At 39.7% G+C, this 22,306-nt stretch overlaps 2 protein-coding genes across 13 annotated transcripts in view; both read right to left on the bottom strand.

Moving 5' to 3' along the window:
* Positions 1–704: 704 nt before the first annotated feature.
* On the bottom strand, positions 705–4,096 carry cldn34a (claudin 34a). 2 transcript variants are annotated; one of them, XM_043242270.1, is made up of 4 exons: positions 3,959–4,096; positions 3,754–3,855; positions 3,406–3,433; positions 705–1,620 (listed from the first exon to the last, which is right to left on the bottom strand). In XM_043242270.1, the coding sequence occupies exon 4, from the start codon at positions 1,547–1,549 to the stop codon at positions 821–823; it is 729 nt and encodes a 242-aa protein (XP_043098205.1). In that variant the 5' UTR covers positions 1,550–1,620; positions 3,406–3,433; positions 3,754–3,855; positions 3,959–4,096; the 3' UTR covers positions 705–820. The 2 variants fall into 2 exon arrangements, with proteins under 2 accessions (XP_043098205.1, XP_043098204.1); XM_043242269.1 differs by lacking the exon at positions 3,406–3,433 and having other exon boundaries at positions 3,959–4,095.
* A 1,268-nt stretch (positions 4,097–5,364) lies between these two features.
* shroom2a (shroom family member 2a) overlaps positions 5,365–22,306 on the bottom strand; it is a 36,895-nt gene continuing 19,953 nt past the window's right edge. For 5 of the 11 annotated variants that reach the window (XM_043242256.1, XM_043242257.1, XM_043242258.1 and 2 more), the window contains 9 exons: positions 18,678–18,779; positions 17,547–17,666; positions 14,802–17,343; positions 14,404–14,486; positions 10,029–10,616; positions 8,781–9,359; positions 7,729–7,927; positions 7,355–7,627; positions 5,365–6,551 (listed from right to left, as the gene is read on the bottom strand). In XM_043242256.1, the coding sequence (XP_043098191.1) occupies positions 6,279–6,551; positions 7,355–7,627; positions 7,729–7,927; positions 8,781–9,359; positions 10,029–10,616; positions 14,404–14,486; positions 14,802–17,343; positions 17,547–17,666; positions 18,678–18,779 (4,759 nt within the window). In that variant the 3' untranslated portion in view covers positions 5,365–6,278. Of the gene's footprint in view, positions 6,552–7,354; positions 7,628–7,728; positions 7,928–8,780; positions 9,360–10,028; positions 10,617–14,403; positions 14,487–14,801; positions 17,344–17,546; positions 17,667–18,677; positions 18,780–20,724; positions 21,047–22,306 lie in introns of those variants that run through there. The other 6 variants (XM_043242264.1, XM_043242259.1, XM_043242265.1 and 3 more) reach the window with 6 other exon arrangements.

Below are 22,306 nucleotides of genomic sequence, written 5' to 3'. Positions count from 1 at the left end.
GTACCACCCCAGTGAAAGCTTTTGTACCTTTATTTTCTGAAAGTGTAAGCTGAGTCTTAACAACAACTGAAAATTGCTTTTTTTATTCAAATGAGAGCAAAAGATCACCTTTTGTTTAAAATAATAATTAGACAAATTAGAATACATTTATTTTTAATTTTTTTTTTTTTTTACATACATTTTCTTTATACATATATACACACACTATAAAAATGTTGGCGTCAGTAAAACATTTTTTTAATTTCTATTTATTAAAGGATCCTAAAAAAATACGCTTTAAAGAATTATCTGACATGTAAAACGTAGAGTAACGCTTGCTGAAAATTAAACTTTAATTTTCTTTAACTTAAGAAATTAATTGAACCCTAAGCATTTTTTCCCATATATTAAATTAGAAACTAAATTATTATTATTATTATTAAATTATAAATTTTTTTTTTTAAATCAAGTTTTTCATCAAATACAGCTTTGTTGAGCATAAGTGACTTTTTTTGAAAAACATAAAAAAATCCTACTGACACCAAGCTTTTAAATTGTGACAAATGCATACTTTACAGACATTTAGGTGAGCGTGCTCTTACAGCATATTATAAGACGACAACTTTTAAAGTCCAGTGTTATACCAATAAAATGGCCTCAGAGTTCAAAGTGCTTGCATTTATTTCTGCTGATCATTCAGTCACTTTAGTGATTATATTATTGCATTCATTTAAATATACTGTATTTAGATATTTGGTTTGGAGTCCTCAAAAATACAATTTGTCCTCAAACTGATTTTAAGAAACTGTGCTCAGAGCCTTCAGCGTCCTTCCATAGGCTGTTAAAGCTTTTCTGTTTCATACACTGGGTTGATCATACCCTCATCCGTACTCTCTTTAATCACACCAAGAAAGCCTTCGTCTGTTGGGTTGTTGTCAAAATGTCCTGTTTCTTCACTCTTAGGGATCTGGGTTTTGGGATACCTGTAGCACATTAAGAGTAGTCCACTCACAATGAGCAGGCAACCCGAACCGATCCCGATGCCGATCCCCGGACCCACTTCCTGTTTCACCGGCGCTGCAGGCAAGTAGAAGTCCGGAGGGAAGTCTATAGTGAGATTCGCCAGCACGGAATTCATATTCCAAAAGACGGGGACCAGCGAACACGCTGCAGTCAGCCAGAACAAGGAGCCCGCCGTCACAAAGATCAACCTGACACCGTCTACCCCGAAGATGGCGTTCCTCACCGCGTGTCCCGCCACCAGGATGGCGAGCACCCCCACGCCAACAGCGGCCATGCAAAGCACCTGAGCGGCGGCTATTTCTGGTGGGGTGAACGGATCTGTGAGGCTGATGCTTTTGCAGATCTCAGCTGAATCCAAAACGTGGCTGTTGAAACAGACCCGCCACACTCCCACCCAGGCCAGTCCTCCGGTGATGACCGTCCGATTGTCCACGTACCATATCCTCCAGTCGTTCACCCCAGAAACGGAGGAGGTCATGATCCATCCTACAAACCCAAGCACTAGACCCGCAAACTGACAGTGGACTGACTGGGGAAGGGAAGCCATTGCTAACGGTCCTGACACCAGGTGATGTATGTTTCCTCCTCAGGTCTGCACGCCGTCCTTCAGGAGCATGGCTGTTAGATTAGAAAAAATTCAAAAAGCTACTTTAACCTATTTCTACACATGAGGGGACCCCATTCATAAAATACAACAGCTACATGATCATACATATTTTTTAAATTCAGCATTAGTTTGATAAAAAAGTGGCAATACATTTAAACTGTTATAAAATATAATATTTAAAAATGCTATTCTTTTGGGCTATTTGTATATGCTAAAAAAGAAAAAAAAACCCAGCAAAGTAACTGTTGTCAATGTGATGAATATTTCACGAGAACCATATTGGAATGACTTCTGAATAATTATGTGACACTGATGATTGGAAGAGTGGAAATGTAGTAAAAATGACTGTTTTACTGATAAAAGAAAAAAAAAATGCAGCCTTGGTGAGATAAAAATAATTCTTTAAATATGCTTAAAACTCATTAATTATGCATAAAAATTAAATAATTAAAGATAAATAAAAGATTACAGATCCGACCTTTAAATGCTATACAGTATTTTCATGTAAAAATGCATTTATACTGTGTTGGAAAAGTAGTAAGATGATATGATGTTGAATAACGTGGAAAATGAATTAATTAAAATCATAAAAAATCTATATGAAAAGTAAACAACTGACTTTTATATTGTTATTGTACTACAAAAGATATGATTGTTTTTCCACGGCTGTCAATTAAAAAAATCTCATGGTTTCCAGCCAGTTATCATAAAGTACACATACAGTAAAATAATTGTTAATCTTTATATGTAAATTTTCCATGGACCACCAACACTCCCTTTTTATGGCCTTTTGTCTCTTTAACAATATGACAGTAAAGAGAAGACAGGAAAAAGCAGAAAGAAAGTGAGGGGAATGGGACAGGGACATGACGCAAACCAGCCTGAAACCTGCATCCCACAATGCAACAGCCTTCTTGACAATTCGCAAGTGAATGGTTGGAATACACAAAGTGCTTCCTTTGGACACAGAAGGTGAAGGCCAAGCAATCTTTTCAGACTGAAGAAAATGCTTTTCACATGTAGTGTTTAAAAACTGGTGACGAGCGTTGTTTCCAGAGGGAGGAAAAAGGACACTCCGTTGAAGGTCGAGCATAAGGCTATGCATTTGAGACCAACACAGGAGGAGGAAGAGGACAAGAGAGGGAGACAGAGAGAGAGAGACAGAGAGAGAGACACAGACACAGAGACAGAGAGAGAGAGAGAGAGAGAGAGAGAGAGAGAGACAGAGAGAGAGAGAGACGCAGAGAGAGAGAGAGAGAGAGAGAGAGAGAGAGAGAGAGAGAGAGAGAGAGAGAGACAGAGAGAGAGAGAGAGAGAGAGAGAGAGAGAGAGAGAGAGAGAGAGAGAGAGAGAGAGAGAGAGACAGAGAGAGAGAGAGACAGAGAGAGAGAGAGAGAGACACAGAGAGAGAGAGAGAGAGAGAGAGAGAGAGAGACACACAGAGAGAGAGAGAGAGAGAGAGAGAGAGAGAGAGAGAGAGAGAGAGAGAGAGAGAGAGAGAGAGAGAGAGAGAGAGAGAGAGAGAGAGAGAGAGAGAGAGAGAGAGAGAGAGAGACACAGAGAGAGACACAGAGAGAGACACAGAGAGAGACAGAGAGACACAGAGAGAGAGAGAGAGAGAGACAGACACAGAGAGAGAGAGAGAGAGAGAGAGAGAGAGAGAGAGAGAGAGAGAGAGAGAGAGAGAGAGAGAGAGAGAGAGAGAGAGAGAGAGAGAGAGAGAGAGAGAGACAGAGAGAGAGAGAGAGAGAGAGAGAGAGAGAGAGCTAATATTTCCTGCCTGGCTCCCTGCACACCTGGGGTTGTGGAATGTTCCAGGATAAGCTGAAAGGTCATTTACAATAATCAGTTTCTTCACATACAGGAATCAGAGATGGCAACAAATAGAGGAGAATCGATTTCCTTAACACTTTGCCAACCCCCACCCCCAGTAGGCAACTAATAATAAACTATATAGCCAAAATATGTCGTATTTTTGCCGTTAAATGTATTGAGCAAGTTCATTTCCGCTATATCCAGCAGTTTCTCAAGCCCTCGTTATTCACGATAAACTATAAAGTCCACGTTTTTGTAAAGCCAACTGATAAAGCAGCAGTAGGCTACACATTCTTAGAAATGTAACTGAATTTAAAAAAAACGCTTACCTGTGAAGTGCTTTGAGCTCCGGAGGATCCTGTAAATCACTTCATCTGACACCGTACAGGATCCTCACCCTCAAACGAAACGAGTGGAAATAACTTCTCGAGCTGACAAGTACAAGTCAAACACAGCGGGCGTTAATGATTGATGAAGCTCAGCCAATAAACGGACAAGAGAGGGCAAAACAATGAAAAGTTACTACACCGTTACCATAAACTTGTGTATTATTTAGCCATATGGTGAGTTGAAAGGTGTTTTGTGGTATATTAATTGAGAACGTCCCTGAATTGAACGCGCCTTCTCACGGTAACGAAACGCTTGACAGCAATAGCGTCGTATTTATATTGGCTTCAGCTAATGCGCATGCGTATAAATTTGGAGTAAACGTGAAAAAGCGGATTGATTTGTCTATTTCCCTTTCAGATTTTAAAACAACACGTTATTTTGAAATACACTGAATGCCGTAATATTATGTAAGGCGCGCCATATTTTGCTCAAGCAGCCTATCTGGTGAGCTTTACGTGTCAAAGTCTCTCTCCTGATCGGCCAAGGCAATAACGCTTCAGGCTGAAGTTAAATATTAGGCGATCACAACGATTCAGATAAAACGATTCCTTAGAGAATCAAGAAATAAAAGGATTGAATGCAGTAATAAAAGTCTTAGTTACTTTACTAACACACAACGGCAATATAATTACACTGAAACGTCATTCCTTTAATCCTTCATTCCTTCCTTTTGTAATTAAAGTTTAGCAGCTAAAAAAAAAAAAAAAAAAATTATATATATTTATTTAAAATTATGTACACTACACGAGAAGATATATAACAGCAAAAGTGTTTTACCTCAGAAATTATCAGACACTTTTGTTGATTTGTTTGTTGTCGTTGATACATGTGCTATTTCTACAACTGTATCAGAAAAAGTGAATTTGTGTCACACTACATGCTACAAAGTGTTATAATAAAGCAGCGGTGACCACCTTGAGCTGTGGCATGAGAGAAAGCATCCTTTGTCTGCTTTAAGACAGTTATATATCGGATAAATTCAACATCAATTAACAATCAAGTAGTACATGCTGTGTAATCTGTGCAATGTATCTTTTATGAAAAAAAAAAAAACATTTTGTCACTGAAATATAATAATTACGAGGAACAAGGTTAATACACACATGACACAGCTTTTCATTATGAAACAGCAAACTTATTACTACTTACTATATTACATGTTGCTGTGTAAATGTATAGGAGATTTTTAGACTGGAATGTGATGCATTTTGAGTCTATTCTGACCAAAAAAAGAAAAGAAAAAACATGAAACAACAAATGGGACCCTGATAAAAAGTCATAAGTAGCACTAGCATATTTGTAGGAATAGCCAATGATAGTTTTTTTTGTTTTCACTTTAAAAGTTCATAATATTTAGATTTTTTTGCACCCTCAAATTTCATATTTGCACCAGTTGTATCACCAAATATTGTCATATCCTATACCACACATCAATGAAAGGCTTATTTATTAATTAAGAAAAATAATAAAATGACCCTTATATGACTGGTTTTGTGGTCCAAGGTCACAGTTATCTTACAGCTGAAATTAGAAATGACATACACGTGACATGGAGTAAAAGGCAGCTGGTATTTTATAGACAAGCACTGAATCCTTAGTGAAATAATATATCGTTTAGGCAAGTCTTTCAGAATACTTACAGTCATTCCTAATTCTGTTACAATGCATTGTATGGATATATATCATACATTCATCTAGAAAAAGCGTGCAGACTAAAGTGGTAGTTTGCTTGGCTAAAATGAAGTGAAAGAATACAATTCTAGCCTATTCTAGTTATATACAAAGATTCAAAAGGCTAAAATAAATTACTAAAGATATCATTGAATTATTTTTTAACATGACCGGGATAGCGACACGTGTCATTTGAAATAATGCACCATCAAAAAAGTCATTTTCGGAAGTTAATTACAACCTCCTGGTGTAAATAGAAACGGCTTACATGTGCAAAGCTTTATGCCACCGGGATTTGAGTGTATGTTTGAATCACAAGGTTTTTGTGTTGGCGTTCAGGCGTCTTTCATTGCCCTCTAGTGGTTAAAAAGATACAGCACAGTGAGTTACCGTGGCATGTACATAGAGAGTGTCAGGTTTTGAGAGCACACTGTTGCAAAAAGGGCACGATCTATTGAAACAGATGTGGGAGAAAGAAAAATTAAAAGCGTCTTTAAAAATTATTTTCGCCATATAATTCTATGGGTCGTGTAACATTGAAACGTCATGAAAATATAAGATCAGCTGACAGGTGATTCGGTCAAATCATGATCTAAAAGTGCCCAGCACTTTCACGGTCTTCATGAGTCTTGCCAAAATGCTGCAGACAAGAAGCACTCAATATATGACCAGAATGTAATTCCACTGGCAGTAAATGGACCACATTAAGTACTGCTTTGGAACCCTGTTATTTAGGGTGACGTCAAGCGAGTTGCTCTGGATCACTGCATAAACGTTTTTTTTTTTGAAGTCCTCAGTTGGTTGTCCTCTGGTCCATTGGGAGACTGTCCATCAGACACTTGAGCTGCTCCTCCCCCAGTTTGATCTTGTCCTCGAGTTTGCGCTGCTCAATAATAAGGGCAGACTTCATCTTCACAAAGTGCTCGTAGTCAGCCATATTCTCTTCTGACAGGTAACTCGCCAGGATGTCGTAGACGACCCGTTCTCTCCTGTCGAGGTTCTCCTTTAGCTCCTTGGCATCCTCATGTTGACGAATCAGCAGCTTGCGTTTCTCTGTCAGTGTCCGCTGCAGAAAGATGATCAACATTTTCAATAAAATTTAATTAAATATCAAATTAAAATAATTTGTTTATCTTTGAACGCAAAATACATTTTTAATAAAGCTCAATTTAAAGCATTACTTCTGCCAGTGCGCTATGTGGCAAACGTATTGGGTTATTTGGGCAATTAAAAGCTCATTATAATAATTAGATGGTTTGTTAATAATAGTGTTTAGTTTAGTAATGTTTCAAATGAACTACTAATCGACCAGAAAAATCCCTTTCTATTCTTTTACATCACATCATTTCACAAACCTAAAGATAAAAAGTTACTTTAAATTGCTATTAATGCTTAATAACCGTATATATTCATAATTTAATCTCTACACACACGCACACAAGACACAAAACATGAATCTATATACAAATAAGTGCAATTTAATTATCTGGTAGCCCATTTAAGGCTATATTAAAGCTACGGTACTAGAATAGTAATGTAATTTATACCATGTTACTCAGTTATTACCATTTTCCATAGTACCAATTTAAGGCTCTACGGATTAAGATTGTAAGGATGGGGAAAAAAAAAAAAAATCAGGATCTAGAAGTGATGTGAGCTGAACTCAAAGCGGTTTTGTCTGTGTCAGCAGTAGGCCATGTCTCTGGCATAACATGCTACTTTTATGTTAATGCAGTTTTTCCAGCCTTCATAATATTCCGCGTTCTTTTTCAGTCTTTTTTTTTTAAAGCTTTTTGAAAACTTAATTCTGTATTTCACTCCTCCGCAACATCAATCCTGCTTTCCCAAATCCCTAATTTTCATTCTCACCCTCTCCTCCAGTGAGGCGTCTTCTTCTAGGCTGTTCAGGGCGTTCTCTACTCTGGCCAAGCGTCCAGACAAAGACAGCAGAAGGTTGACCACTTTATCGAGATCACCAACGAACATACGGAACTTTTCGAGTTCATTTGTCTTGCAGACACCCTGCACGATGGCCTCCACATCCTCCCCAAGAGCGTTGTTGTCTTGCACGTCCTCCTGTAGACTCTCCTGAGCTTCCCTCAGCACCTGCAACTTCTTGCTGAGACTGTCAATCAACTCATGCTGCAATGAGAAAGAAAAACGAGGACAAAGTCATTTGATACAAAGGACTAGTAAGAAGTATCTGATTGCATCACCGATGTGTTGCTACAGCATGTCAGTACCTTCTTGCTGGCAAGATCGCTTTCATTGTCCTCCTCCAGCTCCTCCTCTGAGTTGTGCTCAACACTCTGTTCCTGCATGTCCTTCATCTTAATCAGCAGCTCTGCTTTGGGTGCAGATGTACTGTAGTAGGTTGAATTAGTCACTAAAGCAGTGGCCGCCACCATGCTGTCCTCCTCTTTTCTGAAAACCCACAGGTGACTTTTAGGAGAAACGTAAACTGATCACAATAGATCCAAACATCACAGAAGTCCATGTGACAGATAGGATAAGTGTGTTTAAGAATAATTATTTCAGCTGTTCAGTTTCAGTGACTTCAGATATACACAAAGTCTGCCAGATTGCTAGACAAGTGCCTCAGATTTGCAACAAAAAAATAAAAAAATAAAACATGTTTATGAATCATAACTGGAACGATGAAGCAGAATTGGACAGGCTACAATTTAAATATCCACTGAACAGCTTTCAGTTTTTTATTTTTTTATTAAAACCACATGGGTAGGGCTCAACAGCAACCCTGACCTACTGATAAAAAAAATAAAACATCAAACATTTTAGCTCACCCAAAAATGTAAATTCTGTCATTATTTACTCGTCATCATGTCGTTCCAAACCTGTCATCTTCAGAACACAAATTAAGATATTTTTGAGGAATTGAGAGTTCTCCGAATCTCCCATAGACAGCAAGGATATAACGCAATCAATTTTCAGAAATGTAGTGAGGACATTGTTAAAATAATCCAGTGGTTGTTGAAAATTTTTTATTTTTGTTTTCTTTGCACACAGAAATGATTCTCGTAGCTTCGTAAAATTGCGTAGGACCACTGATGTCACATGGATTACTTTAATGATGTCCTTCCATCGATCCGTGCTTTATACGGAGGGTCAGAGAACTATCAGAATTCATCAAAAATATCTTACTTTGTGTTCCTTTGTGTTTAGAACGACAGTAATGAATGACAGAATTTTCATTTTTAGCTAAACTATCCCGTTAAGGGTTAATTCCTAATATAAATAAAAAATAAAATAATACATATAATAAAAAAATACTGACTTCTCCACAGAGTTGCGAGGAGAAAGCTGTTTAGGTGCAGCTTTCCTGCGCTGTTGGGCCTCTTCCAGTAACTGCTCTCCTTGAGGGAAAATCCCCTCCATCAGATCCATGGTGGTCTTCATCTTACTCTGGTCTAAAATGTCCACTAGGGACTTGTCCTTGTCCATTATGTCTCTAACAAGCTCCTTTCTTTTTTCGTCATCTTGTGACTGCGAGGGATGTAAAGACACTCCGTTGCTGCTTTGATCCGACGAAGGAGACGTCTGCAGGCCATGTAACGTATATGATACTGGGTTCACATTGGTTTGTGGACCCTGGTCTTTCAGAGGGCCCATATCTGCTTCTCTCAAATCAGGCCCCTGGTCTTTTTGCCTGGTGTAAGTACAGAACAGAGAGTATGACTGATCCGGGTTTCCCAGACTCTGCAGATGAGTTACTCCATGTCCTTGAGAGCTGACAGGGGTCTCGATGGGCAAGTCAAGATATTGTCGACTTTCTTTTTCTGTGTCACTCTCGGAGTGGACAATCTTAATGGGAACTTTCTTCACTGACGTGTTCTCATCTTTAACCCTATCCATCCTGGTAAACAACAATGATGAAAACACAAACGTGTTACGGTGAATAAAAGAAATGCAACATAAGAAAAACTATGTAACTAGGCAAAAGAATAAACACCACAAGGACAGGAATAACAATTTTCATGGTTATAATCTATGTAGAAATACATGAAATATGATCTTTTACTACAGGCTAGCAGGCTTTGCGTACAGGAAAACAAGAAATGTCAGTTCCTGTGACCAAATCCATGCATATACTTGAGAAACATACTATGTCACTATAAACCAACGTTCATTTTAAAACCTGGATCTTCTACACATTGTAAGACTACTTTAAAAGTTCCCATATTCCAGCAAAAACAAAACACCAAAATCTCCACCAGTCTTTAGTCAAGGCTGGGGGGTATTCCTCTTATGACTCATCTGAAGAACTGCAGCACACATGGGCAAAGTGCAGTAAGGACACATATGAATAAGCCCCTTGTATGTGCATGAATACAATAAAGAGACAGTCAGAGAAGCACTGTCATTAAATTACTGGGCTGTAGGGAGAGTTTCCAGTGATGGTTTTAAGACTGCAGCTGAGAGGAGCCCAGCTGTGGTTTGCCAGTGGAAATCTCCCTGAATTCCAGCACAGACCTGAAAGAATTCCTGAACGGCGGAATTTAACTCTAAACACACAAAGTCTTACCTTCCAGGAGCTTCATCCTGTATGGAGACGGAGACAGGGGGCTTGTCAGTCAGTCTCTGGGGAGCAAACTGGGGCGAGGGCGAACGCTGCCCCTCCATGGTGGGTTGGGTCGGGCCAGCGGTTTGTTGGGTGGGCAGGACAGCTGGAGGGGGAGGAGGTGGAAAGGGAGGAGGCACAAGCTCTTGTTGTAGCTCCTCCTCCCGTGTTGGCCCTTTGCTGTGCTGCTCTGAACTCTTCCAGGGAACGGGGACTGAGAGAGGGGCAGAGCTTTGATTGTTGACAGGAGAAAGTGAGGCCAAGACTCCTCCCCCTCGTGATCCAGACTGGACCTCCTGAAAATTGCTAAGAGGAGGAGGTGTGCCCTCAGGGCATTTGTACTTCTCCAGATGGGGCAAAAGAACAGAGCTCTTGTTTTTGGAGGGGGCTGATGGTTCACTGCGAGTGCTATGGTCAGAGAAATGGTGAGCAGTTTTATGATGACTGGAAGGTGGATCTAAAGCCCTTTTCTCCAGGTCTTCAGGCAAAGCCAAAGGAGGTGCTTCTGGTTTCTCCTTGCATACGAGTTCACTGTACCCTTTCTCATTTAACCTAAAAAAAACACAGGAGAAATGCTTTGAAGTCAAATTCTCAATCCACTTATGCACACAACTGAAGAAGATTTATCAAAGGCCCAGACTCTGAATGTATTTGTCCTTTTTGGCGCACAAAGCCTCACTGTGTTCAGCGTAAATCGATAGGCAGGCAGACATTTCTCCCACATTTCACCATCTCTCCATGGTAACTCCCAGGCTGGCTGTCATACCCAGCATATTTCTGTTCCCACAAGCCTGTCATGCTGTGGAGAATGAATGATCTTTCCCCTGCAGCAACTGGCAAAGAAAATGCTTTTCCCTTCTTAATCTTGATTGTTTTCGTTTATGTTTTTACTCTCTTCCTTGTCTACTTAGATTTATGGAGGACAGAGAGGGATAAGCGGCTCTTGTTGAAGTATTTTATATTATATTGCTTGGGAAAGAAAAATGTAATAAAGTATGAAATTAACTTAAAAGATATTAAACAAAAACGTATTTCTTTACAGTCTTAGCAAGCCACCTATTTCAGATGTCTATCACTGATGGGAGGTCTGACGATATATATTTATACCATGTGACATTAGAAATTTGCCAACTGATAGAGATTATACTGTATAATTTAGAATAATTTTGGCGATGGCTCCCACAGTCAATATGTGCAAAGGAAAAAAAGAATCTACAGAACTGCACAGAAAGACACTGTATAATGAATTACCTGCTGGGTGTATAGAAGCAGTGGCTGTGCTCCAAAGAAAGAGACATAGAGAGATTAAAGAAGAGTAAAGAAAAGTAAATAAGTATTGAGTAGCTGTAGAATGGTTAGTCGTTATACTACAGTTGAAAAGTTTGTGGTCTGTAAGATTTTTTAAAAGTTTTAAAGTGCATTATGTTCACATAGCCATTTTGTAAAAAAATTAAAGAAATTCAGAAACCAATGCAATATGCTGATTTAGTGTTTAAGAAAGATTTTTTATTATTAACGTTGAAAACAACTGTGTTGCTTAATACTTTTTTGTGGAAATTATTTTGAGATTAATAAATATAAACAACAAAACCAGGATTTTTCTGAATATTTAATTATTTTTTCACAATGCAAAAGTCTCTACTTTTGATCAATAATGCATCCTTGCTGATTTAAAATATTAATCTTAAAAAGTAAAGAAATCTTACTGGCCTAAAACTTTGGCAGAGTATTGAACAAAAGAAAGACAACAAACAAGTGCAGTGGAAAAATGTAGAAATATGCAAATGCAGAAATAAAGTATGAATTTTAAGAGTCATTCTCAATGTTATCTGATTACATGCTTTCATTGCAGATGTCATTATTATTGCATGCATGCATGGGTAACATTCAAGTAGGATGCAGGTTCTTTCCGATACTATTGTGTCTAACGCATGCATTTGATCTCAACATGATCTGGCATGCAGAACGTCTTTGCTGTAATACTATGTAAGCTTCTGTCCACAACACCCCACCTATAATCAAACATCAGTTTCTTGCTAAACTTCCCTGGTTTGATACAGTTCATACTACAAAACATCGAACAGTGCTAGAACTGTCTAATGGAGAGACATACCAAACGCCACGTGGATAAGCAACTGCTTACTAAGTACACTAATTGTTTACTAAGCATTTTGCATGCAAACACTGGCCTGCGTTCACCTAATAAGTAAAAACAGAATAAAGCTAAAAAATATAATTAACCGATAACTAAAAACTAAGTAAACACCGCGTAAAATTAATCGTACAGTTAAATTCACATTAAACTTCATCAGAAATACTGCAATCTGAAAAGCCCATAATCCATGTACTCATGCTAGCGTCCATATAAAGCTGCTATAAAACAACTAAATAGCAATCCTTGCATTCAATCTGAAACTTGACTGAGAAGCAGCGCTCACCTCTGATGATTAGGAGTTCTCATCTCAGCAACAGGTGCTTCCTGGTGCCCTGAACATATGTAATCTCAACCTGGGTGGGGCTAAATGCTTGTAGCTCAACTGAAATGTTTCCAACTGGATTTAGTCTACACTAGATGTACTTATGAAAGTCAACAGCTGCAAAAGAGTGTTCTAACATTAGACGTCTCTGTCAATATCAGTTACTGACAAGAAGAACCCTTTCAGCTAGAACTTTTAGCAAGATTCCTATAATTGATTTGCGCGTGTTTGCAAATAAGTAATAAGATTGGGTGGCAGACAGGAAAACGTATATATTCATACAAAAAAAACTATGTGAAGATGCAGGCCTATAGTATAATTCATAGTTTGCTCTCCACAGCACCTTAATTACAAGCAGGAATCAAGACAAAACCTTTCACAGGGGGCAATTTACAAAGATTTGGATGATGGATGTTTGGCGGTAACATGCTTATTCAAGTTCAAGCCACTCCTTACGTCTACACATAGGATTCTAAGAGAATGACCCAGAGAAGCCAAAGGACGACATGCCTGAAAAGTTATGGTTATATAAATACAAGAAGGTTAGATTAATATTAAGATAGGTCAGGTTGGTCATCTGTTACACACACACACACACAAAACTGGAAGCTGTTTGTGACATTAGAAAATAATCTAGTTGCTGCTGCTTTGACAGAAAGAGTCAAATTAATGGCAATGTAAACTGAAACTTTAATTAGCATCTCAAACATTGAAAGTACATATTCAATTTGACCTGAATCACACTACTGGAGCCCCACCTAAAAAGTATGTATGTAAAAGTAATAACAATCCCAGCAATCTATCCCTTATCCTTAAACTGCATCTTCAAAGGACATAGTTTCTTTCATTCTGTGTTTTCAAGATTATAGTGGGAGAAGTGATAGATGAAGTAAGTGAAGATCAATTTAACATGTTTCACAGGCTAGACATAAAAGATGTGATTATAAAGCTTGCTAAGTTAACTGAAGGTCATTTCATGCCCAGAAAACCACATTATAAGGCTTTTCCAACAGCAGAAATGTAAAAACTGTAGCTTCACAAAGTTAATGCTACTTCCTTTCTATGCCAGTTAGATGCATTATTCAAGCACACAATATACATACAACCCTTCTATTCTTCAGCTAGATGGTTTTAAAATTCAGAAGGTTCGGCATTATGAATTGGATTAAGCATTAAAGTTTCTCCTTAGAGTACAGGGCAACCATTCATGCTTCTTTCAGGATAAAATGCAATGCCTTCTAGATACGTAATCATTACGTAGAGGGAAACTGAAGTTAAATCTTATCTTTGCAAAGTTTTTCAACTGTAAAATACTGATATTAGGTAAAATATATTTAAAGAGGTGAGAAGATTAAAAATTATATTTAGGCTGCTATTTTATTCTTTTGCCTTATTATGAATGGACTTATTGGACACTTCCTATGTCATACACATGCCTATACCTAAACCCATGTCGTTGTAACAAGGCTCAGTCAGTGAGGATAACAGTGCTGTCACAGCTGGGCTAAATCCCAAAGCTGCAAGGAGCATAAAGAGTCTACTGTTTGTCTTTGACCCAATGGGGGCTGACTGATGGCCCAACTGTGGATTTCTGTATGCAACAAGGTCAAGATCAGACCATTAGCACAGGAATAGTTTCACCGACACACTGACACAGTCTCAGCGAGGACTGTTGGCACTAGTATCATTTCCATTACAAAGGAGAGAGTTGTTTGGCTTAGTTTCAAACTAGCCCAGAAGTATCACAATAATCAGGACATAAAAGTATCTTTAAAGTGCAGTGATAATAAGCACGTAAAAAAGCTGTATTATTTTTTTACCATTTAACAAAACTTGCAATACAAAAACAAAACAGTACTCACCTTGTACTATTCTTCTCCTGTTCGCAGATATTTTTCTCAGGCTTAGAATAATCAGCTGACTTCTTTTCTTGAACTAGAAGTTTCTGTGAGGAATATAATGCACATAAAACTTAACCTCCTTGTTCAGGTATTAATATATCCTTGCTGCTATTGTCTTTTGTAATTATGGTCTTAGTCAGATGACATGATTGTGTGATCTTACACACAGCTTTCCTGGTCTGAGGGTGTGACTTTTAGTTTAATGTTTGACTAAGTTCCGTCTTTTATATTGCTATTGACTAGGGCTATATGTGAAACTCCAGTCACTTTTGATTTGTGATGTGTTTAATAAACAATGTACACAATTTGAATGCATATAACACCAGACTGAAGACTTCATTAAATACGAAATAACCAACCTGTCCATAGAAGTCAGCAGAAGGGGACGATCTAGATCTTTCATGCACACAGGAGGGCTTACTCCGTCTCTCACTTCCTGTATCAAGGATGTTATCAGCGGAGTGGTATCGTCCAGATACCCTTGGTTCGGCCGCTTTCCTTTGGATGTTCCATTTGGCCTCGTACTCCGCAAAGGTGCCAAGTCGCTGTTGTTCTAGCATGGCTTGTTGGTTCACCGAATGAGGGCCATCCTGACCTTCATTAAGGTGGTGTTCAGTGGGTGTTGAGCTTTCACTGTTACTCCACCCTGCTGTGTCACTCTTTGCAGAAAAGTGCATGCCTCCAGTTTTGGAATGTCTGGTGTCTTCAGATATCTGTAGGTTTTGCTTTGGCATAGGCTTAGGGAAAGCTGGTTTCCCCGCTACCTCAAATAATCTGTGCCGATTTTCCAAGGATGCAGCATTATCAGGCAGACCAGAGCTCTCATTAGCTCCTACTTCATGAATTTTATCTGGCTCAGAAAAAGACCGAACCTTCCTTTCTGCAGAAAACCGCTTGCGGCTACCAATGCGAAGCACCTGATTACTCCCTGAGGTGGGTTTAGTAGGTGGGACCTCGGAGACACCTGGAAGTGGAGGTGTGTCTTTCCGAGTGGGACCCTCAGTACCTGGATGCTCAAACAAGACTGGCTCTAGGTCTTTCCTCCTAAAGGATGTAGCCTGGAGGACTCTGGCTTGCGCTTCTTTCAGATGGTCTTTATAAGAGCTGGAAAAGCAGCCATCCGAGGAGGGAGATGAAGTCCCAGTGGTCTTCCAGACTGCAGGCTCTTCTACAACTTCAACCGGACTTTCTAAAGTGGCTGCACTTCGACTCTTCTGAAGCTGGGCCCTTCTCATCTGGATCTCATTGCGCAAGGTGGTGGCAAATCGGTCACTTCTCCGTGCCTGTTTGCCACTCTGACTGTCAAGGGGTTCCTGTGGTGCACTTCCACTGTGGATCTCATTTTGACAGTCCTCCACATCATTGTGTTCTTGGGCCAGAGAATAAAGCATAGGGGTTTTCTGAGGACATATCTTTGACTCGCTTGTAGTTGGAAAGGGATGTTGTGAGTACTCTTTAACATGGAGATGACCAGCACTTCTTCTGTGCTCGGGCTGCTTACTTGAGGGATAACTACCAGAATGCTCCTCTGTGCTAGACACATGGTGTTGCTTTTGGCTCGCCCTCAATTCAGAAGGTTTTGTTAAATCAGGTACATTCAAGGGATTACTTGGTGCAGAGAAAATGCGATGGTGGTTGTCACTTTGTTTGAAGGGGGCATTGTTGTCTTTATGCTCTGTATCATGGTGATGTGACTGAGGTGGGAAATAGCGGTCTTTTACTCCTCCTTGAGAACCTGTAGACATCCTGTCCCGTCCACTGTGAGAAATTTCTGAGACTGAAGACGCTTTAGAGTCATCAGCTCTCACTAAAGATGCCTGGGTCATTCCCTGAGCAATATGAGAGGTAACGCCAACATGACCGGAAAATGATGCAGCTGGCTTTCTAGTTTGATTCTGGCTATTGAGTTGCATGTGGATGTTTGTAGGCAGCTCCTGCATACTGCTAAAGTAGCCACTAAATGGAGGTTTTAGTGCTGGTATTGTCCTTGTTTGAGCGTGGAAAGTACCCTCGTCGCTGTACTGCCGTGGATGGTATGGAACATGGGCATGGGATTGGTGTCTATCTCGGACGTCTGTCGTTGATAGGGAGTATGTTTTGCTTGATGACATATGGGGTGGATATTGATGATGGGCATCAGATGAAATGTAGGGATTTGAGGAATCATTTTTAGATGGCAGGTTATAATCACGTCGACCCTCAAGACCAGTCTCGTTGACTTGGTGAGATCTTTGTGTGCTTTCATGGATTTCTCCTGCTTTTTGCAATGCTTTTACCTGAGGCTTTAACTGGGCATGAACATTAAGGCCCTCAGAGGTTCCTGTAATCAACCCCTTCTCATGAACCTTGGTAGCAGCAAAACTATCACTGCGTGTCGGTGGAGTAGGAGGTGGGGTGGAGGATACCATGCTTTTCTTCATATCTGGGACATGCCAGACTGGTCCAATACTAACTCTTGAATGCCGAGTGCCTGGTTGTTCTTCAGCTTTTGGGATCTCATGGCTTCCTGAACTTGAGAGATGCTGCAAGTATCCAAGCCTCTCATCTTGTCGTACACCTTCACTTAGGCTTTGGCTATGTCTGCCATTGCTGTGCCTGCCACTTGAGTCCCACTGATTAATTTTGTACAGCATGTTCTCAGTTGATGCAGCGTTACTTTTGGACAGTGTGTAATCTGGTGTTCCTGAGCTTGTAGAAAAGGAGCTGTATGCAGAGTCTCGTTTACCACCGCCTAAATGTTCAATGCTGTTATTGTTGGACTTGCTTGGGGAAAGACGACCAGGTGGATAGGGATGTGAGCTATGCTCTAGGCTGTCCATACTACCCAAAGAGCTGAACTGGTCAGATGCTCTCCGTAGGTTTGTTTGCTCCCATCCAGTTGAGAGTTCAGAAGAGAATGAACTATTAAAAAAAACACACGTAAAGAGTGTTTATAGGCTATATATTGAAAATAAAACTGTAGTAAGCCATAACATAGGTTTCTGCCATTCAATGTATATTCTTAAAATAAAAATCAGAATTTCATTTTATTCTGAAATCGTTACTGAAAGAAGCAATAGCAGAAGAAAGAACTGAAACAAATTCTTTTCTGTCTTTCCAATTACCTTGCATCATATCTTGTTTGCCAGACTGGTGAGGGTGTGGACTGGATTTTGGCATCTGAGTGGCTCTCGTTAAACTTGGTGGCATGCCAAGAGTGAGGTCTGCTCATGGGTTCATTTCTTCTGTGGGCAGCAAACGGGAAAGAGAGAAGGACAGAGAAAGATGTAGAGCAGAGAAGGAAAGATTAGAAAACAAGGTAATAAAATGTTGCTTTTCGAACAGCTGCATAACAAATGGCAAACACAGATCACCAAGCAGCACTACAACTATTCTGAAGGACAGTAAAGTGTCAAAACATGATAGATGATTATGGAAGTAGTGTAATGATTATGCCAAGAGACAGAGAAGTAGCCTGTGAGCATGCCGATGTCGCAGTCATTCACCATCAACACAAAATCTTTCAACTGTCAACCACAAAGTCTAACAAAACACCTACAAACACCATTAAATATCCGTAAGTCCACTCTCTCAACACTCATACCACAGCAACATACCCTTTAAATCGGTTCTTTCTGGGATGCATGAAGTGAAATGCAAATAAATATATAATTGTTACTGAAACTGCCACAACAGCTAAACAGAGCCTTTTATAAGAAGTCGAATACAAATGTCCTTATGACATTAATCAATAATACAGTCAGTGCATAGATTTTTTCTACAGATGCTGCCAAATATTTGCACAACAAAACAACAAAATTTGGAACCGATTCTCATGAAATCCATACATAAAACAATACGACAAGAAATAATGAACAGGGTTCCCACAGTTTCCAATAAATAAAACAGGATAAGAATTGTTCGAGATTGCACTCATAAAAAGTCATTTCTAAAATAAATAAATAAACAAAACAAAAATATCTATGAATTTTCTATGATCTTTGGATTTAAAAAACAAGGCCTGGAAATTTTACTAATTATAAATTCTCTTATATTTCCAGGTTTTTCATGATTGTGGGAACCCTGAATTAGGAATGTGGAGCATATGCAAGGTGGAAAAGTATTGAATGGAAATTTGAACTTCTGATGGATGATATCACAAGGCCATGGAGGGAATATGATTGTAGATCATTATGACTAGACTGGGTGGTACAGGAAAGGAAGTGGGGTTTCTTGTGGATACATTGATACTATACCTCATGGAACTTCGTAAAATCTTCGTGAGAAAGCTCCGGGCCATATGCACGTCACTCTCTGATGGCATTTTCTGTGCTACAATATCCACCATTTTCATCTTCCTGAAGGGGGTTAAAAGGGGGAGGGACACATATAGTCGGAATCTCTGAGTTCAGTAAAGTTTGACAGGGAATCTAGTGCTGAATTCCAAATGGAGACATGAAAAGCCATCTCTGTGATGGGAAAATACAGACATACTAGCATGGGCCACAACACTGTCTGTAATTAGCCAAGCATTATACGCAAGAACACAAACACAAATATAGCCTTGCGTAAAAAAAAAAACATAACCAATTCAGACAAAACAACCACAAAATGTTATACTGTATGAAAAAAACACAGACAGTCCACATAAATGAAACCTGTGTTTTTAATGCCCAGGCTCAATTGTTGCAGACCGAGTTGAGAAGCACATGCATGTAAAAACTTTAGCAATCAAGTCATTCAGAAAAATCGCACTGAGCACTTGAGAGTTTGAAAAGAATAAAAGTCACCTCCCTTTAGTCTTCCTTCTCATTGTGCACATAATCTAACATAGATATTATAGATATAACATACTGACCAGAGATCAGCAACTTACAAATAATGGCATAGTGTGAATAGTGGACATAGGGAGACATCTAGTGGTTAAGGTTTAACACTACAATTCCATGTGACTGTTTAGCATAAAAAAAAATGAACTGAAAAAAAAAAGATGTTAGTAATTTGTTAAATATCACAACACCTTTCCAGGATCTATGCATGTAATGTTTTGACGGCTGCATGCCACTTCTTTTACATCGATAAGTTTAGCATAACACATTCCTGAGTGTGTTGCCCAACACCTCCCCAAACTAAAGAGTCCACCCACACCTGACCTGTGACCTTTAAGTTCTGAGAGTCAAAACATTCCTATCGTTTCTGAAATCCATTCATATTTTTTTTGTGATAGGATTGTAAAAACAGAAATCCATCTCCTTGAATTTCCAACGGTCTAAAACTCAAGCTTGTACAAGTCTCAATGAGACCAGAGGGGTTAGAACAACAGTTAATCAAAGACATGCAGCGCTGCTCCATTAGACCATGAGGTCAAGTGCCAGTCGTCCTCTAGTCAGTAAACAGTAAGAGACATTCTTCGAAATACTAGAAAAATAAAAACTACTATGCTTACCCAAATATCCTTGACCCCAAAACATTTGCTTAAACCAGCTTTGGCTACCTTAAGCTGATGTTGTCTAAAACAAGATGTCCATGTACATCCCTGTCACCGGTTTAAAAGATGGCGGAACAGATTAAACGGCAAATTATGGACAGAGTGGCCCAAAAGACACCCTCTGCTTTTGCTCAATGCTGCTCTCTTTTCCTGTGCAAAAGTTTCAAGTGTGTATGTGCTCGCCACACATGGCGCTGGCTATTCAAATGCTAATTGCATTCTCTTTATTAGACGTATTGTCAGGGCTACAGCTGGTCTAGCGCAGATATGCCAGTGGTCTGAATCAGTGGCGCCCAGGCGGAATGGAGGCCAAGGAGGGGGGTTCTGAGGGGAAAGTCCCCCACCGATGTTTTCAGAACAAGGCATGTTCAAAAACAAACAAATCACTTCTGAAAAGACAACAGCCAATCCAAAGTCTGATGCAAATCATTCAGCTTGGGTAAAAAGTTAACATCCAAATCTTATTCACAGGATGAACCAACAACAAAAAAAATCTTCAAAACGCACCTAGGTGAAAGATCGGCAAACGCTATTGTTTACTGATATAAGATTAGGATCTGATGCAGTGTTTGAAAACCATCAAAGGTTGCTTTTGCTTTGCCAAGATGCAACAGGTTTCAAGGGGTCAAGTTTTAATATACCGTCTACTCGTTTACAAAGTCGTCTGGGTGACAAGCTGCACCAAAGCTTAGACTTCACAAGCAGTGAAATAAGACTAAACAGATGCCTAGATAAAAGCAACGGAACAACAACAGGTGTGAGACAAAGACGGCAGACGTAAAAACAGACAGCAAAACGTAAACTTCTAAACTCACCAAACAATCCCTCAAGCAAGAAAGTTTGCCAAACGGGTCCCTAAATGAGCAGACCTGAGACGCTTTGATGGATGAAATGGTACTGAGAGCAGGGTTTGCTCCAGTGGACTCCCCAGGCAGCGCATTCCACATTCACATCAAAGACAGGCCAGGACAAAGGGCCCTCCATAGACGGCCGGTCCCGGACCGCAGTGTGAGTCTTTTCAACCATCCACTTCTTCCATATGAAAGACTACAGAAAGAGGTAGCCTTGACAAACCCCATGTAGAGATCTGATCATACGAGCCTTAGCACATACACTCTCATATCTACTTCCACTGCCTGTGTGACTGTTGCAGTCAGGGCAGATCTCTACAGGGATTATGGTGATTTTACCCCGGGAAGGAAGGGGGGAGGGAATGAGGAGGGGGGGTTGTTGTAATAGCCAGTCTCCTTGAAGCAATCTAGCAGCTTCTGTCTCCCTATTGGCTCAGGGATGGTATGCTAATGAGCAGTCGAGAGGGCCAAATGTTCTCGCTGAACCCCTCTTGTGTAGCGGTCCTCTGTTTCTTCTATTACTATGGCAACAGGTTGATTTTTGCAGAGTCTTAAGTGCACTGGTTTGTCAAGTGGAGCGAAAACAAAGAAAGAGATAATAATTGAACTACATTTCAAAATAGTGGATTGATTTAAAAGTGGATTGATTTAAAAATACAATCAGATTTATTTACATAACCTGATAAAATTGAAAAATGAACATTAAATAATGGCTCTGCACTACACTTCTCTAGAGTTTACTATTGAGGCGCCCCACTCACTGATGACACTAGACGTCACCATGAATGCTGACCTCAAACCTTAACCCTCCCAACCCCCGAAACCGATCATGTGACCAAGTAGATCACTTCAGGTCTGACAAAAGCCATCTGGTTAAAACAAGAGTAGAGATCTCAAATAATCAACCTGTTAGCTTTGTAAAACAGATCTCTAAACAGTGAAGCTCGACTGTGATCGGAGCTTGACCTACAAAGTTTCGAGCTTGATTAAAACTTTTCTTGGCATCAAAACAAGTGGTCTGGTGACAGGCAAGAAGATTACAGAAGAATTGTTTTGGCCTATGCCTGATGGGCGGGCTTTTACGAAATCTTTCACAATGATCTATTGTGAGACGACTTCTCATCCCTGCATTCCAGACAGGAGGCCATTCCTAGGCATTAACGCTCCCGTAAACATTGCATTTTTCTTACTGCCTCAAAAAGGCAAAGCAGGCAAATGATTTGTAAATGTGTAAAGCTTTTACTTTAGAGAGAAAAGCCATTCTAAGTTTTTCAAAGAGACAAGAATAAGTGTATAAGGAGAGATGTTCAACAAGATCTTATCTGATCCATCTGGCTTTGATCCATTTAATGGAAACCACACTTTGTTCAATGTAATATTGGACACAAGGGGACACCGCTGGAGTTTTGGCCACATTGGAGTCAGTTATTTATCTGGCTGTGGAGTGTCTGCACAAAGGCCTTCTTCAGAACGCATCTCAATCAGTCTGCTAATACGGGGCCAGGAGAGGCCAACCGTGAGGTGCCTGTAATGACAGGCACATTCC

Source organism: Puntigrus tetrazona, chromosome 6, assembly GCF_018831695.1.
Source record: "Puntigrus tetrazona isolate hp1 chromosome 6, ASM1883169v1, whole genome shotgun sequence".
In the NCBI taxonomy this organism is placed as follows: Eukaryota; Metazoa; Chordata; class Actinopteri; order Cypriniformes; family Cyprinidae; genus Puntigrus; species Puntigrus tetrazona.
The sequence above is the reverse complement of the archived record's forward strand: the minus strand, read 5'-3'. Positions and strand labels throughout refer to the sequence as shown.